Genomic DNA, 27,561 nt, shown 5'->3' with positions numbered 1-27,561 from the left:
TATCAATATGATTTGATAATTCTTTTCCTTTCAAAAACATCTTAAACTGAAATTCTCATGTAGGAAAATTCTTTCCAGTAAAGCGAACAATAGTATTTTCAATAGACATGATAAAAAGCACTTAGAGAATATGCTCAAATAGTCAATCAAATAAGTGGCAAGCCAAACTCAAAGTCACGGTAACAAGGGGGGTCCAAGGTCCTAAGTAAGTCCACGCCCAAAATAAAAGGCCCAAAATCAGTTTTTTTTTTTTTTTTTTTTTGGAGAGAGATACCTTACGGACAAAGGAGTTCGATACCTACCCAAAAAATTACAGAAACCAGCATAGAGACCCGACTACAACACAGCCACCCAGAAACTTTTGGACCGCCACAAAAAAAAAAAAAAAAAAAAAAAAAAAAAACCTCCACAGAGATTGCCAATACTCACCGAAGGTGACACCCACACGTCTTCAGCCACCAGAAACTACTCAGAAACTGCCGACAAGCACCAACAAACCACCACAGACTTAGCTTACCACCACATAGCCACCCACAGAAGGAGTCGACCGCCACAGAAACTGCCGTCTGCCACAGAAATGGCCGACTGCCCCACAACTGCCCAACCACCACGAGAAGGCACCAAAAGAAGGAGCCCGCAAGGCAAAACAGTGTTCGCAACACCCAAAATAACTCCGACAGCCACCAAATACTCGATCCCACAAGTGAAAACACCACAGACAGCTCCGACTCCCAACCAAGAATACCAAAAAAAAAAAAGATAAACTTGTGGAAACAGTGAGAGAAAAAAAAATTCCTCCTGTCGCAACACGCCAACGCTCAAATATTAAGATCACAAAGATGAATATCAGAGTAACGGCTCTGATACCATGACAAGATTGGTCTGAATACCTCTTCCATTAGGTTTCTTTCATTATTTATAGAAAAGAGTTACAACTTGCTAGATATTTCTTCTACCAATTTCTCTGTCACACGTTAAGGCTATTTATAGTTAACCTAATTCTCTGCTATACAATCTAAATATAGAAAGACCTAAATTATATACATAACAATATTTTCTCTTGTATACACTCTGTGACCTGTGCACTTGGGTTGCGCCCCCCTGCACTTTTATTTTTTTTTATAAGTAAAAATTTATTAATACCAATGGGCATAGCCAAGTACACTGGATGTATACAAAAGAAAACACCAAGTTAGGGTGTAGAAATAGATATAAGGAAATAATGACCATTAAGCCCATCTAGGGAGAAATTAGAAACCAATCCCATCTAGACCAAGCCCAAAGACGCGCCAAACCCAATGCCTAAGAAATTAGAAACCACCACCAATGCACCAATGTCTGTCCCACCAATCCAAGTTTTCCCATCCTCCCCTCCAACCCATTTCCTGCATGCAAATCTCGCATCTCCTCCACAACGCCATTAATGATGTCACCATCTTGGCCAAAGCTATGTGTCGACCCACAAGGTGCCTGAAGAGGTACTGAGAGACTGGTTTCCTTCGTCATGGGTGGTGGAGCCCTGGTCTCCATTTGATTGGCGGAAAACCCAAAAGCTTCCCAATACCGCAAGTTCTTTCAGGGGGTGCGCCACTCACCGAAGTAGAATCCACTTCGAATGTAGATAACCCGCTTCTCCTTTTGACCCACCACACTCTCCTTGGCCAAACCCAACTTTCTTTTTTCCTTTATCCAATTTTATAGGATTTGACCCCTCGCTTAGCACACCCAGCTCACTCTTTTGTGTAAATGACTTGCGATTTGGCTCCCCTTATTGGGCCTTACAACCCCATTTCCACCTTTTAACATGCCCAACCCATCAAGTTTCGCTGATAACATAGCAACCGCTGCCTTCAACTCGGCAAGCTGGTTTTGCATCTCTTTCAATGTATTGTGCATGCCAATGGGAAGACCATAACCATCCCTTGTTTTGTAAGATTCAGAGGAGTCAGACACCGTCTGACTTGGGTTATGTCCATGCGTGATCTGTAGAGGCTGCATACCCTTTTCATAGTTTTCCTTCTTGCCCCTATTATCAAACTGAGTCACCAAAGCATGACCCGTATTTAGAGCTTTTGCATTTGAACAACTCGCAACCGTGGTTGTGTTGGGGTCTTTTTGCTTCTGCTCCATAATGTTGTTCCCATGAGCAGATGAATTCTGTTGGCTTTTCCCCAATGACCCATCTCCATGAATGCGAAAAAATAGAGCAGCGAATTTGTGTAACTCAACAACAAATTTCTCCCAACTCAAGCCTTCATACCCTTCCAAAGTGACTAGAAACCCCTGCCGACCTCCTCCACTCTATTCAGTTACAATTAAAAACCTACAATTTACGTTGGAGCATCGTTGAGCCACAAAGGCTTTGCTCCCTTCGCTCGTGTTTTATGAATTCTGATTGTCTCACTGCCTGAAACATTGCTTCCACCATATCCACCAGCCACCCTATACCGCTACAACCCAAAATGACAGACCTCTAGACCTTTATGCTCTTCTCCACAATTTTTATTGAGGACCTCCATGCCTCTAGTGAAAACTGGAAGCCTTCAATTCCACCCAAAAGCGCACAAACTGACCCATAATGGTTGGTAAACAAACGGAGTGAAACAGAGAACTATTTCTGGTAATCATCACCGGAAATAGCCATCTGTGCACTCATTTCACTAGAGCAGCAAACCACTGGAGCAGCACTCAAAACCTTCCAATGAAAGTACATTGCAGATTGTGCAGGTTCAGTGATGCAGGAGTCCGAGCGTGAGAGAGCTTCGATGCAGATCTGTACTCCCAGCCATGCAGGAAGCTTTGTTGGCGCAGATCTGTGTAACACGACGTAGAGAGCTTCGACAAAGATAGAGAGAGAACACTGCAGATCTGTACTCCTAGGGATGTATGAAGCTTCGTCAGCTCAAATCCGTGGTTTGCAGGAGACTATCATGACGTTCTCTGTAGCCCTACCCCCTGCACTTTTAATAAAATTGACTTACTTATCAAAAACAAGTATATTGGAAATATACCAACGAGGAAGTTTGTAGGACAGCTAGGCAAAATAATTTTCATAAGGGCAATCCACCTCCATTTTGAGAAGTACAACTTTTCTTTTTCCAACCTGTGAGGAGTCCTCTTTCCATATTCTCAATGGTATTGTTTTTCTCTCTCTCTCTCTCTCTCTCAATCTTTTCAATGTCAGTTATCCACATCACAAGAGCCCTAAAAGAAGAACCCAAAGGCATAGAAAAATATGTGGTGTGCGAACTCCAAACTTACATCCCAAAACTCCAGCCAACCCCTCAATCCCATCAAACTCTCCCACAGGAACAAAATAGAACAGCCATACACATGTTCTAGCTTAATTTTTAGATACAACATCAAAAAACAGTAGCAGCATCCGGAAACAGCATATTAGAAATCATCATAGACCCACAATTACCAATGCCAACCTCAAAACCAGACAGATAGCCACCCATAGCAATTGCAACCATCATTCTACGAATCACCATTATTATATCAAAACCCAAGGTGATAACCGATAGCCTTTATTCAATGCTCTTGAACTCTTGAAGACGCCAGTATGTTTCTCACAGTTGACACTGGCTAACAACATATCTAGCTGGTGAAGCTCACATCCCATAGCCATATTACTTTAAAGGCTTTAATATCACAGTGTAAAATGTATTTCGACTCGATATGGTATTCAATTAATAAAAAAGGCAAGTCAATCCACAAATGTTTCTGACCTTCAGAAGATTCACCGTATTAAGACCAGAAGGACGACTTTTGCTTTCCTGTTTTTCTGATATTTCAGTAACTTCTAAAATTCCATCTTCCATTACCAACTTTTGAAACATAGTAGTGACCTGAAATATGGAGGAGTATGAAACACATTATCATTGAAAAGTTAAGGAAGAGTACTGCAAGGAAAAAGCAAATACGGCCTCACATCTACATCGAACAACTTGTTGCGCTCCCATTCTAGCTGAAGTTCATATCCATCTTGCATTATGTAAGGTCGCAAAGCCCAAAACTTTTCTGGCTTAAAAGTAGTTATTTGCAAATAGCGCTGTACACAAAACCCTAGGGTCGGAGTTTGACATGGTCCGTAGCTGAAACAAGCAATTCATAAGCATTATTCACTCCAATAGAAATCAGAACAGATATCTAAAAATGAAATTTAGCTACACAGCACCTTGGAAAATATTTAAAATAAATGTGGTTTCATATTCACTGTTAGAAAATCAAGAACCTTGCCACTTAACCCTAGTTCACCCTTGTGCCAACTGAGCTACAGCTAAGGGAATAACTAATGTAACACAATTAAAAAACTGAGGGCAACATCAACACAATACGGCAACATTAACATAATACATAAAGTTGATAAAAAGGGAATGTAATCCACAATCCCAAGGCAATTAATCTATTTGCAGAAAACCTTGGTCACATACTTGCAAGTAGAGGCACAAACCAACTTTTAAGTGAAAGCCATAAGCTAAACTGATTCCGAAAGAAAACATGTTCATGAGAATAATTGTAAACCCCTCAGAATACATACCAATGCAAATACTATAAAAAGTATAAAAGCACAATGGATATGTCCATCCAGTGTGAGGCTATAAATTACTCGGTTATGAAAGCAAAAGAACATAGCGTCCTCACAGTGCTTCTGATTCAGAAGTTAAAAAAAATTATATCCAATAGAAGATGCAGGAATGATGTTCAAGAAAGGGGGAGAAAGGCCAAGATTTTGTCTGATTAAAATATTTATTTTAAACACATTAATATATATATATATATATAAGACGCTGACTCAGAAAAAAACTGCACTTTATAAAATACATACAAATATATATATATATATTTGAAAGTAATATTGAATCCACTTAGATGGGGTACAACTGAAAGCCGCCGTGTGCCTACATTTGTCCAATTAACTTGGTTTTGTCATGTCTATCTTATCCTTTGGCAGTTACTAAAGCAAAAGGAATCCAGAACCCATCACTAAGACTGATATTTTCTCTACACTGCTCTTAGTTCATCCATTCTATGTTTTTTTCTCCTTTTCTTTTTTATAAGTAGTTCTCCCATTCTATGCTCATGTTAGAATTTCTGGTCATATCTGGAATTTGAATATTTTACTAACATTCCTTTTTGACAAGTATACATTTTACTAGCATTCTGAACTTTATTCTGAAGAATACGGTTCGCCGGAGGAGGCAGAAGCAGAAGGTAGAATGAGAGTTTACTTGACATTCACATACATCAAAACAGAGCAATAGTGCAAAAGGACATAGATAATATATGACATTAGATATACATAAACTACGAAAAAGGATGTGAGAGAAGGAGAACCTACGAGATGACTCTAGAATCAAGATTCCCATATTTTCCCTGGAAATAAGTAGTTTGAAATCGTGTAAAGGCAACTCCAACTTTCAAATCTATCTCTTGCCGAGCATCCACTGCCAGTGCCTCATCTCTGTTGGGTTCAACAAGGTTGTCCATAGCCTTCATAAGGTCTTTGCCTATGACAGAAGAAAACCGTGCACGATAAACTCTTCTGCTAGCATCCCTTGTATGAAAGCCAGTGCACTCAATAACTGCAAAAAACGATTAACATTATGTTTTAGGAGTATCAAATGGAATTCATTAGGGAACATCATGTATGACAGATCAAAACCTCCTGACATACAAGAGGCTATAACCACACACAAAAGAGTTATCATCCAAGTTGCCATGCTTGTTAGAGAGGAGGAGTCTTGTTATCATTCAGTTAACTTTTATTTTGTTTAGATAAGGGCATTTTGGTCTTTAACTATTCATAGTATTTCAATTTTGGTTAGCGGATCAAACAAACTGCTATAATGGTTCCATTCCCTATCTTTGAATAAGAATAGCACTCCATCTTTAGCTTACGGAGTTCCTACATAACTGCTATAGTGGTTCCATTCCCTATCATTGGATAAGGATAGCACCATATTTCGCTTAAGGAGTTCCTACATTTAAATTCACAGTGCCGCTTTCATCTATTAGCTAGGACTTTAGAAACAATCTAGTAAACACCTCCCACAAGTCTAATGGTTCGAAAATGCTCTCTCATCCCCTTAAGGAGTGAATGCAATAAAGTGGCATTAAGGCTTCAATAAACCTCTTCCAAAGGTAGGATCCAGGGAAAACGTTCATTCACCATTTAGAGCTTGCAAGACATCAAATATATCACTTTCCTTGAAACTTCGTTCCATCCACCTATCTAGATTACCCCAGACACATCTAGAAAAAAAGCATTAGAGAAGTATCTAGACCTGGTGTTTTCTCACCACTTTAGAGCTTGCAAAACATCAAAAATCTCACTTTGCTCGAACCGTCATTCCATCCACCTAACTTCCTCCTCTCCAATGGTATCAAAACTAAGGCTATCCAATTGGGATACCAACTGAATTATTCAAATTAAAGACAATTATAATATTGTACAATATGTTCACTTACTTTTGTATGGCTTGAATAGGAGGAGTTATTGATGACTAATGCTTCAATGAAATTATTCCCCCGATTTGAATTAGCTAACTGGTGAAAAAATTTAGAGTTTCTATCTTCCTCCCTCAACCAAATTCTATGTCTCAACAGGTTAAAGTTGATATTTTGAGACCTTTTCTATCCTATGATTTTTTCCTTGATAAAGTCAGTCAATTTCATTGATAATGGAGGGGGTGGTGCAACACAACCCATCTACACAAGTAGACAAGAGAACACACCTGAGTAAATGGTAACGGCACAAAAACAGAAGTCTATAAAATCTAGAAAACTAGTTGTTAGGATGTGTCCACAATATTGCTCCCTGCGACCACTCTAAAAACAGGCCTGCAGAATGCAATGTCAAATGCCATAAGACTTGAGTGTCTACTACCAAACACAAATTAGTTTTTTAAGTGTCTTGCAACTCAATGGTTCGACAAGTGGTATCAAAGCCAAAAGTGATGGGTTCGAATTACGGGAGCATCATCATGAAGGAGGGATTGTTGGAATGTGTCCACAATAGCGCTATTTGTGACCATTCTAGAAACAAGCATACTGGGTGTGACATGGAATACCATAAAAGACTTGAGTGTACATTCTCTAACACCAATTGGTTTTAGTTGAATTGGCAGCTCAACGTTCCGACACCAGCAAATCAAGAGCTGTTGTGGACAGCCATCCAACTATGAAGGGAGTCGACTATAATGGCTTTTAACCCTAACACCATCTTCTCGCCATCATCAAATGTTAATAGTATTGCACTTCTATCAAATACACCACATTAAGCACAAAAGAACCATCCACCAAACTTTAGTATGATTGCAACTTCCCAAGGGCTTTGCCAACAACTACACCAACCATTGGGGAGCCCACTCGAATAAAAGAATAAGAATAAACATAAAAATAAAAATAAAGATCAACACCTATAACCCCCTAGCCAACTTGCAATGAATCAAAAGGTGATCAATACTTTCTCCACTCTAATTTTGTCAATGGCCCAACCCATTTCCTAAGCCCAAACCCATAAAATTCAAAAACCAAGCTTGCCCAAAAGGTAAAAAAAAAAGCACCAAATGGTGCATTTTGATGCATTCCCTTTTTTACCCTTCCCATTTTCGCAGCCGCTCGATATCCCTCATTTCCCCAACCCTTCTACACCACACTCGGCATGAAAAGGAGTAGGCTCGTTCTGAGAGAAACTAAGCTCTCCCAACAACCCACAAAACCAAACAATCTCAGAGCAAGCAGAAGACACGGCACGATACTCGGACTCGGCGGAGGACTTGGAGACCCGAGTTTGTTTCTTACTTTTCCACAAAATAAGTGCATTGCCAAGAAACATGCACCAACCAGTGACTAAACATCGATTATTCACTTGGCCCAATTAGCATCACTATAAGCCACCAACTAAATTGGTGATGCAGTAGGAAAGTAAAGACCGCGATCAGAAGTACCCCTTAGGTACCTGACTATGTGACGGACAGTAGTCAAGTGTGGAAGACGGGGAGTTTGCATAAAGTGATTAACCTGCTGAACTGCAAAAGAAATGTCAAGCCTAGTGATGGTCAAATAGTTCAGGTTGCCGACCAATTGTTGATAGAGAAAAGGATCGGGTAAAAGCTCGCCCTCATCCTTATGATGCTTCACATTCACCTCCATGGGAGTTTGCCTAGAATTCCCTTCCTGAAGACCTGCCAATGCAATCAACTCCTAAGCATACTTGTGCTAATGTAAGAAAGTACCGACAGGAGTAGATTTCACTTCAGGATCTATGAAATATTGCAGAGGACCTAAATCCTTCATATGAAAAGAGGCTTTGAGATGTTGTTGGAGCTGCGAAATCAATACATAATCGGTTCCTGCAATAACGATATCATCCACATAAACTAGAAGCAACGCAATACCACTAGCCGTCTTGCGTAGAAACAAGGAAGAATCATATTGGCTCTGGACAAAGAAAAAATAAAGTAAAGTAGACCAGAACTTATCAAACCAAGCTCGAGGAGCCTGTTTCAAACCATAGAGAGACCTTTTTAACCGACACACATCTAAAGGATAACAAACAAGCCCTATGGTGGAGTCATATAGATCTCTTCCTTAAGATCACCATGCAAAATGGCATTCTTGACATCCATCTGCAACAGAGGCCAACCCTTTAAGGCACCTATGGCTAGGATGGACCATATGGTAGTCATTTTAGCCATAGGAGCAAATGTCTCCTCATAATCCACCCCATACTCCTGTCGGTTACCAAGCACCACCAACCGTACTTTATACCTATCTAGAGAACCATCAGATTTGAGCTTGATGGTGTATACCCATTTACACCTAATGGGCTTAACACCAGATGGACGAGAAACAATATCCCAAGTATGGCGCCATGTAACCAGGTTTCCTCCAACAAAAGCACAATAGCCAGACGCTGATCTTATATCTGTTATACTCCCAGCCCAATCTGCATCAGTGTATATCTCAACTTGTAGATGTCCATGGTCCCCAAACAATAAACCTTTACCTGGAGTTCCCTTTAAGTACCTTAGAATTCTGTACACTGCATCAAAGTGGTTAGGTCCAAGTGAGTGCATAAATTGACTTACCATACTAACTGCAAAAGCTATGTCAGGGCGTGTATGTGAGAGATAAATCAGTCTTCCAACCAATCTTTGAAACTAATCTTTATTAGTGACTTCTTCAGGCTTGGCAGGTTGTAACTTTAGATTCGGTTCTATGGGTGTCTCTGCAGCCTTACACCCTAATAAACATGTTTCCTCAAGCAAGTCAAGTATATATTTCCTTTGTGAAACAAAAATACCTCCCTTAGACCTTGCAAATTCCATACCAAGAAAATACTTCAGACTGCCCAAGTCTTTGATCTCAAAGTCATTAGCAAGCACCTTCTTTAATCTTTCAATTTCACTGCTGTCATTTCCTGTCAAAATAATGTCATCAATATAGACAATTAAAACAACAACTTTCCCTTCACCTGAGTGCCTGTAGAATATAGTGTGATCAGCTTGACCTTGAATGTAAATGTGACTCTTTACAACCCTCCCAAAGCATTCAAACCAAGCTTTAGGGGATTGCTTGAGTCCATACAATGACTTTTTCAATTCGCACACTTTTTCTCTACCAAGTTTACCTTCAAAACCTGGTGGTAACTCCATAAAAACTTCCTCCTCTAGATCTCCATTTAAGAAGGCATTCATTACATCTAACTGGTGTAAAGACCAATTAAAATGTACAGCCAAAGACAGTAACACTCAGATTGAGTTTACCTTTTCCACGAGAGCAAAAGTTTTTTGGTAGTCAATTTTATAGGTTTGTGTGAATTCCTTGGCTACGAGTCTCGCCGTGTATCTTTCTACACTGCCATCAGCCTTGCATTTCACAGTGAACACCCACTTACATCCAAGACACTTCTTCTCCTTAGATAAATCAACAATCTCCCAAGTCCCATTCTTCCGGAGTGCATATTCATCTCTTCAAGAACTGCTAATTTCCAATCTGGATGATCTAGTGCTTCATGAATATTCCTTGGAACAAATAGGTGAGAAATATTGGATGTAAAGACCTTATGATTATCATAAAGTCTATGATAGGACAAAAATTTAGCAATAGGATGTGTGGTACAAGTTCTAGGTCCTTTCCTAATGGCTATCAATTCATCAAAGTCTGCAGGTTTATCACTAGGAAATATAGTAGAAGAAAGATTACCAAGAACTGTATGCTGGGATTTCATATGACCATGCTTTGGAGAAGATGATTGACCTTGCTATGGAATTGTAGGTTGATGATCTTTATTATTGTAATGATACCTTCTTCTAGTATAAACACGAAGCTCGGAAGGAGTAGGATCATCCTGTAGTTTTTCTCCCCCTATTTGTGATTCACTTATACTTTGTACAGGAAGATTAGAATTTCCTGAGTTTTCTTTATTTAAAATTTCAGTTTCCTGAGTATTTCATGGATGAGATATGTCAAGAAAAGTATTAGGTAGAGGTATGGAAGTTTGCCAAAAATGATCTTCACTCTCTTTCTCCCCCTAAAGATCAGTTGGAGCTAAAATAAGATTGTGTTTCAACAAAAACAACATCCATACTCATACGAATTTTGTTTGTTTTTGGATTCAAACATTTGTACCCTTTTTTATTTGGAGCATAACCAAGAAAAACACATTTTTCAGCCCGAGGGTCAAGCTTAGACCGAAAGTGAGATGGTATATGAACAAAAACCGTGCATCCAAAAACTTTTAGGGGTAGATCCGAGACTACTCTATTATCAGGAAAAGAATTTTTCAGGCAAGATAAAGGTGTAACAAATTTTAAAACATGGGTACGCATTCTATTAATGAGATAACATGCAATTAAAATGGCATCTCCCCACAAATATTTTGGAATATGCATCGAAAACATTATAGTCCGTGCAACCTAAAGTAAAGGACGGTTTTTTCTTTCCGCAATACCATTTTGTTGCGGCATATCCCGACAAGTAGATTGATGTCGAATACCATTTTCTTTCAAAAAAATTCCCAAGTATTGGTTGAAGTATTATGTACCATTATCTTATTTTGGTTTGAAATTGATTTTCAATCATATGATAAAAATCCTTGAATAATTTTGCAACATCAGATTTTTCACTCATCAGGTATATCCAGCAAAGGCAAGTGTGGTCATCTATAAAGGTTACAAACCATTTCTGACCAGATAAGGTAGTAACCTTCGAAGGACCCCAAACATCACTATCAATTAAATAAAAAGGTTTTGATGCACGATATGTTTTCAAATTATAGGAAACTCGATGACTTTTTGATAAAACACAAGTTTCACAATGAAAGGAATTACAATCCAAATCCTTAAACAAACTAGGAAACAAATATTTTAAATAAGGAAAACTAGGATGTCTTAGTCTAAGATGCCAAAGCATTATTTGATCACGTACAAGAATAGAACTAGAGCTACAGCTCAGGCCATGAGCTTGTTTATTGTTGAATAGAGTATCGTCAAAATAATAAAGGCCATCGATCATCCTAGCACGGCCAATCATCATTCCCGAGCTTTGGTCCTAAAATTCACAATGAGAATAAAAACATATGACTCGACAGTTAGAATTGCGGGATAATTTATTGACAGACAAAAGATTGCAAGTAAACTTAGGAACATGTAGAATAGATTTTAAACCTATTATTTCGGAAATTCTAATAGAACCTGTGCCTGCTATTGGTGAAAAACTTGCATCAGCAATGCTTACTTGTTTATTACTCAAACAAGGGCAATAAGAATGAAATAATTGAGGGAGACTAGTCATATGGTCAGATGCACCTGAATCAATGATCCAAGGTACAAGAGTTGAACAAGTCGAATAAGTACTAGGAATATTACCTGTTTGGGCCAAGGAACCATTAGAAGTACCAAATATTGGATTAGATTTTAGCAGTTGAAGGAGATGATCCACCTAATCTGAATTTAGAAAGTTGGTTTTTGCTTCATTTCCTTTCGGGTTGGTGTGACTGCCTCCAGGTTTGCTGCTCTTCCAGTTTGCTGGTTTTCAGTTTCCAGCAAGTTTCTCGTGTGTGGAGTGGCTTATTACAATAATCACACCACACTCGAGGTTTTTCCTCATACTTCCTTTGAGTAGAGTATGGCCCCTATGCAGAGGCATTAGCTGCAGCAACCGTATTCGAATTATTGGAGTTAGTAGTAGTCAAAGCCGAGTTCTCAACTGCTCCATCAGTTCCCTTCCGTTTCAGCATGACATTTCGTCGACAATCTTTTTTTTATAAGTAAAAATATTATATATATATCAAAAGGAGTAACCAAGTACACTGAATGTATACAACAAAACACCTTGCCCATAATAAAAAACCCCTAATAACCCAAAAAGCCAGTGAAAAAAATCCAAAATACACCAAGTCCGACCCCAACCCCTTGTTTCCCGTAGAACTAAAATTCTACCCAAAAACCCTACTCCAACCCCTTGTTTTCCCGTCTTCACAATGCCCCTCCCTTTAGACTTCCCTCTAGATGAGCTACCACCCTTAGCATCGTAGTTGATTCCCGAAAAAAGACGTTGTAACTCCTGCTTTTCTTGAAACTTGATTTGGTTTTAAGCGCGTGACTTGCCTCGATCGCAGTAATTAGTTCTTTAAATTGGTCTTCACATCTTCCATGTGAAATTCCCACGAACTGTTGAATCTCGTTAACTTTAGGCAGAATCCAATCTGCTATTGGAGGAAGAGAGACCAAGGGAGCCACAATATGCCCAAACACAGTATCCACCGTCACCAACACCAAATCCATCTTCAAATCTCGTACCTCCTCAGCAACTCCATTGATTCTCTCCAATGGTATGACATCAAGTCCCTTTACCTCTGGTGACCCATTATGCGCAACTTCAATAGGTAATGGTCTGACACCATTTTCCTTCAACTCCGACGAGGGAGCCATATTCTCTTCGTGTACAGAAGTCACTTGAGGCGAATAACATTCCATTGCAGATGTCCCTACGCCGATACCCAACGTAGAACCCACTTCAAATAATCCAGACTTCCTTTTAACCCGCCATACTCTTTTGGATCTGGGTATAGGAACAGGGCCGAATCCGGTTTTCCGTTTTCCGTTTTCCGTTTTCCGTTTTCCGTTTTCCTTTATCTACGTTTAAAGGATTCGAACCTATCTTAGTCTTGTTCCTTACAACCCTGTTGCCTCTAGCTGAAAGCAGGTTTATTTTTGTAGACAAAAAAGTTATCATTGCCTTTAATTTGACAAGTTGGGTTTCCATCTCTTTTAAGGAATTATGCATCGTGACAAGCTGGTTCTGTGGCGTGATCTGCAAACCACTTCCATCAATCCCCTCACTATGAACCCTCAAAGAATGGCCAGTCTTCAGAGCTGCTGCATATGATCGCCTTTCCACCGTGGATGTACTTGGGTCTTTATGATTTACCTCCGAATTGATGTTCTTATTCCGCTTTTGGTTTTCCTTTGACCCATCAGTAAAAAGCATATCCGCAGCTCTGCGTAATTCCGCAGCAAATTTCTCCCAACCCAGACCTTCATACCCTTCGAGAATGACTACAACACTCTGTCGGCCTCCTCCACCATATTCTGTGACCGTTAGAAACCTACCATGCTTGTTGGAGCATCGTTGAGCCATGAATGTTCTGTTTCCTTCACGCAAGTGTTTAGTGAAATCCAAATATCTCCCCGCCTGTAATATTACTTCCACCGTAGCCATCAGCCATTCTATACCACTACGACCCATCACTACAAATCTCCAAACCCTTCTACTCCTCTCCACGATTTTTAAGGAAGAGCTCCATGTTTCTGGCAGAAGTTCAAAAGCCTTCGATTCCACCCAAAAGCGCACCATCTGACCCATACTAATCAAACCTACGACTTTAGTTGCAGGATCATCCCAAGCTGCATGTCTTCACTGTCGAGAATGCACGAAAGAGGAACAGAAGCCCCTAACTTGAGTTAACAGAGAAAACAGAGTCGCCGGTGGATGACCGACGTCGGAGGCCCACAATGTGGTCGCCAGAGTCCGTCGAAACAGTAGAAAAGCAGCAAACTCCCAGTCACCGGAGAAGACCTACGTCGGAAGCCCCACAACTGAGTTGCCTGGGTCTGTCGTTCAGGTCTGTGGCAGTGTCGAAGATGACGGCGACGTTTGACACTTCCGACAATGAAGAAAATCAAAGGGGCCAGTTTTTCGGCAAGGACCGAAGCTGGATGGCCCACAGCGAGGTCTCCGGGGCCCGTCGGCCTTGTCTGTGACGGCGGTGTGGTGTCACTCGCCGGTCGATGGTGGGTGGGGGGTGGCGGTGGGATAGGTAAGGTTTTCTCTCGCTCACTGTTCACTCCTGCCTGATATTTTTAATAAGCAAAAAATTCGTCGTCAAAAATTCGTCAACAATCTTCACGTCGTACTTCAGAAAATACCTCTCCAATTGGAGGCAAAGGTTGTCTACTCAGAATTCTCTCTCTAACTTCATCAAACTCGTCATTGAGTCCAGCCAAGAATTTAAATATTCTTGCATTTTCCACCATCTTTTTGTTGTGGTTGCAGTCATTAGGGCTCTTCCATTCATACTCAATGAATAGATCCATGCCCTGCCACAGCCCCTTAAGGACATTAAAGTATTTCGTAACACTATCTTCCCCTTGTTGGGTCTTGCCAATTTTTTGCTGCAACTCATAGATCTGTGAATAATTTCGAAGGTCAGAATACATCTGACTAACATTATCCCAGGGTTCCTTAGCAGTTGAGTAGCACATGTAGTTGGCACTAATCTCTTCATCCATGGAGTTCACGAGCCATGACATAATCATGGAATTTTCAGCATCCTATGTAGAATATGACGCATTTGTTTTGGCAGGCGTCTTGATTTCACTAGTAAGGTATCCAATTTTCCCCCTCCCTCGAATATACATTCGCATTGACTGTGACCACTGCAAGTAACTGGCTTCATTGAGACGAATATTTGTAATCTGGACAGAATGAGGCTCGATATGGGTAAGTTTGTGATCAGTGTTTGTCTTGATCAAGGAAGAGGGTTTGGATGTATTGGACATGATGAAAGAAAGGGATTATGGAAGTGAACAAAGTAGAGAAACGGTAATAAGGCCTAGAGTTTAAGGGCTATGGCTGCCAGCAGGTTTAGAGTTTGATATATATTAAAAAATAAAAAAAAATACCCTAGAATGAGATACCCAGGTTCGACTCTGATACCATCTAGAGAAACTGAAGTTTACTTTTCTCATTCATACTGAAAATATATTTACAAGGGTTTATTTATAGATTACAATGCTGAAATAAATAAGGAAATAAATAACTAATTGATAATAAAAGAAATAACTCCTAAAAGGAAAAGATAAATCTCCTAAGATATTCACAAATTTACAACAAACTCCCTAAAATACATTCTGATTGAGTCATCCAACAGGTATTCTCAGTTGATACTTTATGTGTACTTGGGCTATGCCTTTTTACTTTTTTCAATAAAATTTTATTTTACCTATCAAAAAATTGTACTTGATATCATTCACAAGAATTAGCACGAGAGAGGGGGGAAAAGGGGCAAGAGCTACCTTCAAAGCATATATTTTCTCCTTCACGATCACAATCCAACCATAACACCAAATGACCACAACCGCGAGCTTCTTGGTTCAAATGCCTACGAATATGAGCCTTATACCAGGAAAACTAGTCAAAATATTGAGAAAGAAGGAGAGTCTGAAAAATCCAAAGCAGCATGGCAGATGGTATTGCAATTAAACAAACAAAATCTTCTAACTCTAAATTTGACTTAAATTAAGGCCTATATGCAGATAAAATTACTTGAAAGACACCAAAAACCTACAAATGAGAAGGCGTGAAGTTTATATGTTCCAAAGAACAAGCACTTGAATAGATGATGATTGATGTGTTACCTGCACACAAAGATGGATGTATCCATGTATACTTTTTATAAAAACTAAGGGAAACTACAATTTAACCCCCTGAATAACTATCTTTTTACAATGTGACCTCCAAACAACCAAAGTTGTGACTTGGTATCCCAATTCGACATACAAGTTGCAATGCACAAGGTTGTTAAAATCTAACAGTTAAGATAGACAAAAATAGATGATGTGACACAATCTTAATGGTCAAATCATAATGAGAAATATTTGATCTACATATAAATCTTACCCAATAAAGTTTACACGCTGACGTGGTTTAATGTGATCCATCAGATTGTAAAACTCTTTGATTATAAAGTAGATCTGATGTATTACATTAAGCCATGTCAGTGTGTAAACTTTCTTGTGTAAGATTTGTGTGTAACCTAGCACTTTTCAATCGTAATTGAGGGTGCAAATTGTAACCTTTTCTAAAAGCCAGGAAACTAAGGGACAAATTCGGTACTTTTGAGGTCAAACTACAAAAGGGAGCTATTTTAGGGGGTAAAGTGTAATTTCCCCAACAAACTTTATATGGGAGAAACAATTGTGACATCATCTTGATTTCCAAGCACTATAAAATACAACCAATCAAATCTATACATAGTTTCTTGATACTTCCACAGAAAACAGCTAATATTAATATTACTTATTCATTCTTTTTCCACATAATGCAGCGTTTACATGTCCAACAACAATATCCAAGCATGTTCCCCAATTGCGACATCATCTTGATTTCCAAGCACTATAAAATACAACCAATCAAATCTATACATAGTTTCTTGAGACTTCAATAGAAAACAGCAAACATTAATATTAGTTAGTCATTCTTTTTCCACATGACGCAGCATTTACAGGTCCAAGAACAATATCCAAGCATGTAAAAGTATCTGCCAACTACTCCAATAACTTTGGCTTTCGACAACAATGAGAAATTTATTCCAACCTCCCTTAACTTTTACAAACTTCCAGAAGTAGTTTGGGAGTGAAAAGAAAGAACATACATGTAGAGGAAGATTAACTACAAACAGAAAGGAAGCGTCCGAAAGCGCAATAATACCTTAGGGTTTGATTCTGCCTTAATAATTCGAGCATCAAAAAGATCCAATGGATCAGTGGCTTTCCAATCTTGATGTGTCGCTGGAAAATCTACACTAGATTCACATAAAAAGAAAACACTCCAATGAAAAATCTATCCACAAGTAATGACAAAGAAAGCATGAAAATCTATACCGGAAAAAATTAACAATCCAAAAGCATTAGTAAATTAAAACTACACCTTCTTGATTAAAAATTGCTACTTGCAAAATCTTAAATGAGAATGGGAGTTCTCATATGCGAAAAGACGATCAAACTTGCACCAATCCTAGGAAAAATGACTAATACCAAAAATTCCAGTGTCATTTGAAATTAATCATCAATTCTATCTCCAGACTGAACACCTGTTTCAGTCAGTCAATGAAATTGTATTGCCATATCAAAATGAGTGACTATTATAAGTTGGTAAATTAATCTCAAGAACACCTCCCTACAAAGTTTTGGCATGGACTCTTCCAGCTTTTGTGATTGAGCATCTATAAAGAACTCTTGGCACCTAAAAAGCTGGTTTATAGAATTTTTTTATAAATAAAAAATAAAAAAGCTCCTTTGATGAATTCTTAAAGCACTATTGAGCCCCCAAATATCTACGAATAAGCTTGAGTTTCAAGTTTTATTTCTGAAAAGCTCATGCAGGAAGCACTTTGTTTTTAGTGAAATTTATAAATTGACAAAAATATCCATACCAATCTCACCTAATTACAACTTTGCCACTTAATTTATATTACATATTTTCCCTCTTTCCTCGTCCTGCCAAGTCTCACAGAACCTACGACTAGGCCTTTTGTTGACCTCACCAGAAGTTTTGATTCTTTCCACAAATCATACTTGAGTCTCTCTCTTCTCATTCACTTCTTCAATTCTTCTAACTCTTTCATCCCCATCATATATCCGTCTTGTAAAAAGGCAGCAGATACCACACCAACACAGATAAATTACTAGAAGCTTTGGTTGTGGCAGCCACTCACCAAATCCATGTGATTCTCCTTTAGGCCAGGCAATACTTCACCAACAAAACACTGATCTTTTTGGTTTTGGACAATAACCCGACATCAGACCACTAATCTTTTGAATGAATTTATATGTTGAACATGTCCTAAATATCAAACAATGTTATTGGGGGGGTACTTTGCACTACCAATCACAATCCCTAATTGGGTTGCTCAGGGATCTGCATGTTCTATTCACTGGGTATACGTTCTAATGAGTTTTTTATGTAGATTTCTTATGCTAATCAACAGTTGATTTGGGTGCACTTGATACTTATACAACTACCATTCATATTTCTCTTTTTTCATAACATGGAACCTAACTAAGAGAAGACTATTTGGATACGGCTATTAAGAATGCTTTTCCTTCCCTCTTTAGGATTGCAAGAGATCAAAATGCTGCAGTGGCTGATTCATTCATTTTTTCAAACAACATTCCTCATTGGAACGTAAATTTTATTAGAGATGTGCATGATTGGGAAGTGAATGTCGTTTCTGATTTTTTTGGAAGGTTATATGATATGAAGATTGTTCAGCGAAGGGAGGATAGTTTGGTGTGGATCCAAGCTGGAAATTTCAGATTCTCAGTTAGCTTCTATTATAAGGCATTGACTTTTCATTGTGTTAATAAATTTCCTTGGAAGTGCATTTGGAGAGCCAAGGTGCCTAGTAAGGTTGCATTTTTCAGCTAGTTGGCGTCCCTTAGAAAGATTTTGACCACGGATATTTTGAGAAAGAATGGATTAATCGTTATGGATTGGTGCTTCATGTGTAAGAAAGATGGTGAATCTGTTGATCACTTATTCTTCATTGCAAGGTGGCTAAGACTTTTTGGGAAGAGATTTTTGGTAGGACGGGTATTGCTTGGGTGATACCTAACTGAGTGGTGGATCTCTTAGCTTGTTGGCAAGGTTCTAAGGGGAATCATCTCATTGTTGCTATTTGGTTGGAAAGAAATGGGTATAATGGGCAATGCTTTGAAGATAGAGAGCGTTCGATGGGAGAACTTAGAGAGTTTTTCTTTAGCACTTTGTGTATTTGGGTGAAGGCTCTTGTTTTGAATGGAGACAATCTTCATTACCTGTCCTAAACCTGAATTCAATCCATCATCACAGACCAACTTTCCTGTTGTTTTATTACCTGTCCTAAACCCGTATGTTTTGGGCCCACCACCCAACTCTTTACCTAATCCATCTCGCTTCTCTCCTGGTCTGACTTCTCCTAGCCCATCCTCAAGCCCAGTTCAAACAGCATCTCATCTCAATCTTTCAAGCCCAAGTCAGTCCCCTTCACCCAATTCCTCTTCGTCATCTTCTTCCCCGATACTTCTCTCATCCTCTCCTGCAATTGAACCCTCCCCTTCTCGTTCTCATCAAATCGACACCTGCCTTGTTCCTCCACGGGCACCTATCATAACTCGCTTCATGACTCAATCGTCCCGACCCCATGTCCTCACCGATGGGACAATTCCTTACCCATCTCGAACATGTTTAATTTCCACCAAAACTGTACCTGATGAACCATCCTCATATACCCTAGCCTCAAAATTTTCTGAGTGGAAAGAAGCTATGAACAAAGAGTATGATGCCCTCATTCAAACCCAGACCTGGTCCCTTGTTCCCCCTCAAAATGCCACTAATCTCGTTGGTTGCAGGTGGGTGTTCTGCACTTAACTTCATTCGGATGGTTCAATTGAATGGAGGAAAGCGCGGCTTATTGCTAAAGGCTTTCATCAACAACCTGGAGTTGACTACAATGAAACTTTCAGCCCCGTTGTTAAGCCCACCACCATTCGGTTAGTTCTCTCCTTTGCTATTTCTCAAAATTGGTCTCTGAGACAAATAGATATTCAAAATGCCTTCCTTCATGGAAGACTCAATGAAACTGTGTTCATGCAACAAACCCTTGGTTTTGTTGATCCCAAACACCCAAATTATGTGTGTCAATTACACAAGGCCATCTACGGCCTAAAACAAGCAACCCGAGCCTAGTTCTCACGATTAAGCAATTGGCTTCTCAATTATGGTTTTGTTGCCTCTCAAGGGGATCCATCCTTGTTCATCTTGAACAATTCAAAAATCTGCATTTTCACATTAGTGTACATAGATGACATGGTAATTACATCTCCCACATCTACTGCAATTGATAGTTTTCTCACTGACCTCAGTCATGCATTTCCCATAAAAGACTTAGGTCGACTCTCATATTTTCTTGGACTGGAATTAGACTACCTACCCAGTGGCATGCTGCTTTCCCAACGAAAATACATCTCTGATCTTCTCAAAAAAAACCAACATGACTGTAGCTAACCCCATTTCTTCCCCCATGTTTGCCTCCAGTAAACTCTCTAAGTTCGATACTCCTTCATTTGAGAACCCTACACTCTTTAGGAGTGTTGTTGGCAGTCTGTAGTACTTATCTCTAACTAGACTAGATATTGCATTCTCTGTAAACAAGGTCTGTCAATTAATGCATGACCCAAAAATCTCCCATTGGATTGCTGTTAAAAGAATTCTGAGATATTTAAAATTCTCCATCAATCATGGTCTTTTTTTGCCAAGAAATCCAGTTCTACTTTGCATGCCTTCTCGGATGCCGACTGAGCTGGCTGTCCAGATGACAGAAGATCCACCAGAGGGTTTTGCATTTTTCTAGATAATCACCTTATCTCCTGGAGTTCACGCAAGCAGCACACAGTTGCAAGATTGAGTACTGAGGCTGAGTACAAATCTCTAGCCAATACCATTGCTGAGCTAATATGGCTTCGAACTTTGATAAAAGAACTTGGATTTCCCATCTTCAAGCTGCCTGTTTTATGGTGTGATAACTTGGGCGCCACATATCTCCCCTCTAATCTTGTCTATCACTCACGTACAAAACACATGGATATAGACTTTCATTTCGTACGTGACAGGGTAGCTGCCAAAACTCTTCAAGTTTGTTTTTGTAGCAGTAAGGACCAGCTAGCTGATGTCTTCACTAAGCCACTAGCTGCTGATCGATTCTCTGCTTTGAAGATGAGTCTCAATCTCCTTGACACCCCCATTGGACTCAAGGGGGCGTATTAATCTATGTCTACACAACGCACCACAGCAAAATCATAAAGCAGAAAATTCCATCACAGAGGAGGCAGCACAAACAGAAACTTAGAGAATATTCCCACTGCTGCAGAGTTTTAGTCTGTTATATTTCCAGCTGTAAGATACCTTTACATTTTGTAAATTTCCTATTGGTCTGCCATGTAATTGGTTGCCTATATAAAGGCATGAACATCAAATGAATATTTACGTCTGTGAACATTTTCTGCAGAATCACAATGCTTTCCCTTTTTCTTCTGCACTGCATTTCATTTTCTTTTCATTTTATCAGTACTTGAGCTATGCATATTTACTTGTCAATAAAACTTTCTTATTACTTATAAAAAAAAAAAAAGTGCAGTATTTAATGAACTTAAAATATATATAATTTGAGAATAGTGACCTGAAAACATGACCAATAACTGAGGTGACTTTAAAATGTGCATGAAATCCGCGAAACGTTCCATCAAACTCATGAACATCAGTACTGCCCTTTCTCGTTGACATCTGTAACGTACAAGTATTTGTCTTCGATGTTATTCACATTCAAAATTCAGCAATACAGTGTCATGTCATGTCATTAAATGTGCTAAGAAGAAGAAAGTATTTCGAGAGTCCATACTGGGTATAATGCACGTCCAAAATGTCGTGTCTATATCTATTATAAATTCGAAATAATATACATGCATGTATCGTAATAATATACATATATATAATATGCATACATATTATATATATGTATATTATTTCTCACCAAATTTTACACTAAGCACAAAGAAATTCACGTCACCAAGTTTTACATTTAACATAAAATTGGGAAAAGAAAAAAGAATTGCCGTGCTCTGTAAATAATGAAATATCGAGAATCCTAAATCCTAATTTTCCCGAGGTTACTACATCTGCTTAGCGTCCAAAAAGAGCCTTAATTGAAGCTAGGGTTTCAGAGTGTGAAAACAACAACACATAGAGGGGAGAGAGAGAGAGAGAGAGAGAAAGAGGAAAACCTGGCCTCGGGAGAGTGCGGAAGCAATTGAGAGAGCAATGCTAGGCTTTTCCGCCACCTGAAAACGAGATTGAAAAGAGAACACTGATAAGAATCGAAAAACCACACAGTAACAATGAATATAGTTTATTTAGAGCTAAAAGCAATATGCGTGTGTATAAAAGTTGAATTGGTATCCAACCAACCATGAGAACTTTGGAAGGAGCCATTTCCTCGTCAATGGCACGGAGCCTCTCAGGCTGAGGAAGATAGGCGGAGATGTTGTACTCTTTTGCGGGCTTTGGCTTGGGTGGTGCTTTGCCTCTTCTTTACTTTTATTTATGGCGGTGGTCTTGGGCCCAAGGCGCTATTCGGCTTTCAAATTCGGCCATAGATGAATGGCTGCTTTTGCTTTTGCTTTTATTTTCTCTACATTCATTTTATGTGATTTGAATTCTCTCTTTTCTCAAATATTTGTCGTGTTTGGGATTTACAGGGCATGCATACTTTCGAATCATTATGCGAATTCGGTAAGAGATCACAGAATTTAGGATTCAATGCAATGGGGTTTTAGAATAATTTTACTTAAATGTATTTTCATCGCATACTATTTATGTGATATAATTTAGTTTAAAAGATAAATTTTAAAATATAATTTTTACAAATCAAATTAAATTAGGTGAATGGTGTATAGTGTATGGTGTAAAGGTCTTTGATTAAAACAGATATATAATTAAACATGTTTGATATATGGTTCAATTTTCGTGTTAATATGTTATTGATACCTAAAATTTGTATAATTAAAGAGTAATATTAGATACAGTCATAGAGTATGTAAATCATACGCACTCTATTTAAAAAAGGTGGGATCCACCGTTAAAAATAATTTTTTTATGTGAGTACTAAATTTACACAATTTTTTAAAAGAGAATGCACGAGACATACACATCTTAAGACTACAAATATCATCTCTCATAATTAAATTATATTTTTCCTTGTTATCAAATAAACCCTAATGATGATTTCTCATATTTTTTGTTTATCAGATTATACTCTGAAACATATATATAGATGTATTTTATTCGTCTGTAATATTATTTTGGTTGAATACTTCCATAGTTTTTTAGAAGTAAGATATGTTAAACAATTACTGTTTTGGATATCAATCATAAATTGCTGTTTTTCCCATAACATAACTATAAGCCTAGTTTCTTTTCGCAGATGAAATAAAATAAGTGGAGATTAAAATTAAAAGTTGAATAAAATATTATTAGAATATATTTTTTTTAATATTATTTTTATTTTAGAATTTAAAAAATTTAAATTATTTATTTTATTTTATGTGAAAATTTCGCAAAATTATAACGATTAGATGAGATGAGTTAAGAAGAATTGTGAAAATAAACGAAATCTAAATACAAACAAGTATAATTCTGTATTTTAAAATATAAAACAGATTAATATTCTCTAACTAGTTAAATGGTCATATCAAGATTGAGATGTTTGAGATCTTCAATAAAATTGATCAATTAGGATTGAACCATGTGAAGGGGAAAAATACCCATAACCCATAAATTGGACTGGGGCTGAGCTCCGACTCCGACGGAGTCGGAGTAGCCATTTTTGAGCTCCGACTCTGACAGGAGTCGAAGTTAATTTTTTGCTCCAATTCCAACTCCGAACGGAATCGGAGCTCGGACTGTCTATTGGACTAAAAAAAGAAAATAATAATAATAATACTTAAATAAATAATGTGGTCAATTTCTTTTGTTAAATAAATTATATGCAAAAATAAATTTGATCCGTTAAGACTAGTATGATCACCAAAGCTCAAGTCTAAACCTGTAACTACGACTTAATATAACTATATAAATTATTAAATATGATCACCAAAGCCCAAGTCCAAATCTGTAAAAAAAAAAAATACTGAAAAGGAAAAAAAGAAAAAGAAAAAGAAGCTTAAATACAATAACTTAAAAACAAAATAACATCTATGATGTATCCATAAGTTATAGCAGTTTCATTTATAACGTAATAACAATATTGACATAAATATTAAATGCTCATGTCACTCAAATCTCAATGGTCCATTGATCTGTGATCATGCCTGAAATGAAGATAGAAAGTTGCAATCAATAAATGAACAAAAATTGATAAAAAAAAACTGAAAATGGTAAAAGTAGAATTTCATTCTTACCAAGAAAGGGGGTTCTCTCAACTCCATCCCAACTCTCAAGGGGCGTCCGTCTCAGACTCTCAATCATCGGCAATTATGTTAGGGTTCACAATTAGAATGTAGAGTTCCATCAAGTTGGAACATCCAAGCACAACATACTAGAACATTCAATCTTAAGATCTTCTGTTATTGCCTTAAACTTGGCAAGCCTTTGAGGGAACTCCTCACATATCGTACAATGATGTGGACTCGGGTAATGTAATCATCAACCTTTTTTAACCCCTCAACAACTATGAGGTTGATAATATGAGCATAACATCGAGCATGAATAAACTTGTGGGCCTAAATGACATCATCTCCCACCGTCGTGTTCCGCTTAAACTAATCAATTGTTATTTCATTGGCACTGGCATTGTCAACTGTAATACACAGTACTTTTCAAATTCCTCAGTCCTTTAAACAATCATCTATCTTCGTCCCAATGGATGCACCTTTATGATCCACAATATCTTTCAAACTAATAATTTTTTTATGCAAAATTCACTCACTGTCAATGTAGTGTATTGTGATACACATGTAGCAGACGTTCTATAAGGAAGTTCATGTGTCAGTCGTAAACGACACTCTCTGGCCAGTGGTAATAAAATCTTCCTCATATTCGCCTTGTCTTTCGCATGCATTTTCGTACAATCTCGCATCACCGTATACCGTGATGGAATGGAAAATCGTGGCTCAACAAAATTTAGAAACTTTCGAAAGCCTCTTTTCTCGACTATGGTAAAGGGCATCTCATAAGTAATTATCATCTCTACAAGCATGTCCCTCAACATCTTCTCACTGTATTGAGGGATAACCAATTTCTTAGTTTGTGTGCCATTAGTGGCTGTAGAAGTTTGGTAACTGAGGTTGGTCTGATTAGTGGCTTGCAATCCCTTCGCTATCTTATATCGTTGGCAACTATTTAGATGTGCTATTAACACACTGGTACTTTACTTCTTCGAATAGCATCCACAAAGTGATTCACAGTAATGACATCTTGCTACTGGGTTCGCAATATCACCAGGAATTTTGGTAAAATGCTCCCATGTCTGCGACCTCTTTTTAGAAGGCCGTGGTGGTTGATCTCGCTCAATGGGCATCTCCTCCTCTTCGTTGAACATATCATCATCCTCTATATCAATTGGAAGTGGGAGTCGACTACTCACATAAGATGTAGCTGCTCTAGATGTAGCTGCCATAGATGTGACTCTAGGGGTGGAAGTACCTACCGGTGTAAGAGTTATAGCATTGACATCTACCACATCCCATTGTGGAAGATCTATATCACAATCAAAGAAACTGAAAAAATAAATATTATTTCTTTTATATTTATTATTTTGTATTGAATTTGGGATGAACCATGAGTACCTCTTTCTAAATGAATTTCAATTGTAGCCTACTAGGAAATGTGTTATTTGTTTAATTCATAACATGGTATTCATTTAATATAAAATATAAGATATTTTAATAATTCTATTTAATATAAAATTATTCATTGCAAGAGGGCACATGTAAATACTATTCATGTCAATGATGGATCATGGTACATGGGTCTCATGTGCCAATAATGAGGCATGCCAAAAGACCCCATTTGATAAAGCAAAATATTGATCATAACACACTAGTGCCTTACCGAGGGCACTAATATTTTACGTTGGCAAAGTTTTTTCTGTTTTGATGAATCTTTCTCTAATGGTGTGCAAGATGGGAAACTTTGGATGTTTTGGCATCAAGATATACAAGTTAATATTCTGGGAGTCTCCAACCAACAAGTTACTTTACTAATAAATTCTACTATGATTGTATCAGTTGTTTATGCTAAATGTATGTACTTGGAACGAAGGTCTCTTTGGTCTTATTCGTTTTCTTTTGGATCTTTGGCTTTGTCGTGGATTCTTCTTGGTGATTTTAATATCATCCGGCATGATGGTGAAAAAAGGGGTGGGAATCCAAGGTTGCCTTGTGCAATGGAGGATTTTTCTAACTTTATAGATGCTGGAGGGTTGATTGAAGTTCCTTTCACAGGAAATAAATTTTCTTGGTGCAATGGATAAGGTGGTTTGGCTAGAAATTGGGCGCGTCTGGATAGAGCTCTCTGTAACTCCAGGTATTTGGATTTATATCCTTCAGTTTCTTTGACATATTTGGCATGCAGGTCCTCGGATCATTCTCCATTACTATTCGGGTTGACGGACCGGCTGTTGCGTTATGGTCCCAGTGTTTTTAACTTCCAACAGATGTGGACTTCGCATGATGATTTTTGGTGGATTGTTTCGCTAGTCTGGCAAGAAGGTAGTTGTGGTTCTGGCTTGTCGAAACTTGCAATTAAGCTTAAAAGGCTTAAAATAGCACTTAGACGCTGGAATAAAGAGATTTTCGGATGGACTGGGGATCATACTAAACGGTTGGAAGAGAGAGTGGAGGAAGGCAAGGCACAACTCCAAGAACACTATTCAGAAGACGTTGAATCCGATGTCTTAGCGTCTAAGCTGGAACTTACGTCTTGGTTAAAAATAGAGGAAACTCGGATTGCTCATAAAATAAAAAATAAAATGGATAGATCATGGGAAGGTAAACTTGTCTTTTTTTTTTTTCCAGCCTTACAAGTGCGAAAACACTTTACTATTCACAATATGCAGCTAAATGACGGTCGGATTCTATCTTCCCCAGAAGCCATTCATGACGAAGCCGTGCATTATTTTGAGGAATTTCTTCAGGCCCGCTCAAGCGTTTCAGTTCTGTCTCTTTCACAGTTAATTAAGGCGGAAGTCACAGATATGGAGAATCAAAATATTTGTAGGTGCCCTTCGGAACAGCAAATTAAGGATGCTTTATTCTCTATTCCGGTCAACAGTAGTCCCGGCCCTGATAGCTTTGGGTCAAGTTTTTTCCGTCATTGCTGGTCTTTGGTGAAACTTGAGCTTCTGGAGGCCGTGAGGGAATTTTTCTTAGGGTCATCTCTTCCCAGGTATTGTACTTCTTCATTCTTTGTCTTAATTCCTAAGGTTCCTAATCCTTCATCTTTTGATAAATTTAGACCTATAAACCTATACTCTATGGTTTATAAAATTTGCTCTAAATTGTTGGTTGGAAGACTTACGTCTGTCTTGAGTCGATTAATTTCTATGGAGTAAGGTGCATTTTTGCCAGGAAGAAGTATATTTGATAATTAGTTTTACTCAAGAACTGGTTCATGATATTAACAAGCTAGTTAGAGGAGATAATATTATGATGAAGATTGACATGGCTAAGGCTT

General features: G+C 38.2%; 1 protein-coding gene across 2 annotated transcripts in view; it reads right to left on the bottom strand.

Annotated features, from left to right (window-relative positions):
* The window catches only part of LOC121254653 (DNA topoisomerase 3-beta), a 55,521-nt gene extending 33,026 nt beyond the window's left edge, over positions 1-22,495 (bottom strand). Inside the window, exons 1-8 of one of the 2 annotated variants that reach the window (XM_041154775.1) lie at positions 22,297-22,495; positions 22,113-22,169; positions 21,512-21,615; positions 17,005-17,098; positions 15,591-15,690; positions 5,345-5,588; positions 3,935-4,097; positions 3,732-3,851 (exon numbers count right to left, since the gene is read on the bottom strand). In XM_041154775.1, the coding sequence (XP_041010709.1) occupies positions 3,732-3,851; positions 3,935-4,097; positions 5,345-5,588; positions 15,591-15,690; positions 17,005-17,098; positions 21,512-21,615; positions 22,113-22,169; positions 22,297-22,320 (906 nt within the window). In that variant the 5' untranslated portion in view covers positions 22,321-22,495. The remainder of the gene's footprint in view (positions 1-3,731; positions 3,852-3,934; positions 4,098-5,344; positions 5,589-15,590; positions 15,691-17,004; positions 17,099-21,511; positions 21,616-22,112; positions 22,170-22,296) is intronic. The other variant, XM_041154783.1, reaches the window with a different exon arrangement.
* Positions 22,496-27,561: the final 5,066 nt, after the last annotated feature.

This window comes from Juglans microcarpa x Juglans regia, chromosome 1D, assembly GCF_004785595.1.
Source record: "Juglans microcarpa x Juglans regia isolate MS1-56 chromosome 1D, Jm3101_v1.0, whole genome shotgun sequence".
NCBI lineage: Eukaryota > Viridiplantae > Streptophyta > Magnoliopsida > Fagales > Juglandaceae > Juglans > Juglans microcarpa x Juglans regia.
Note: the sequence above shows the minus strand (reverse complement) of the source record. Positions and strands in the feature narration are given on the sequence as shown.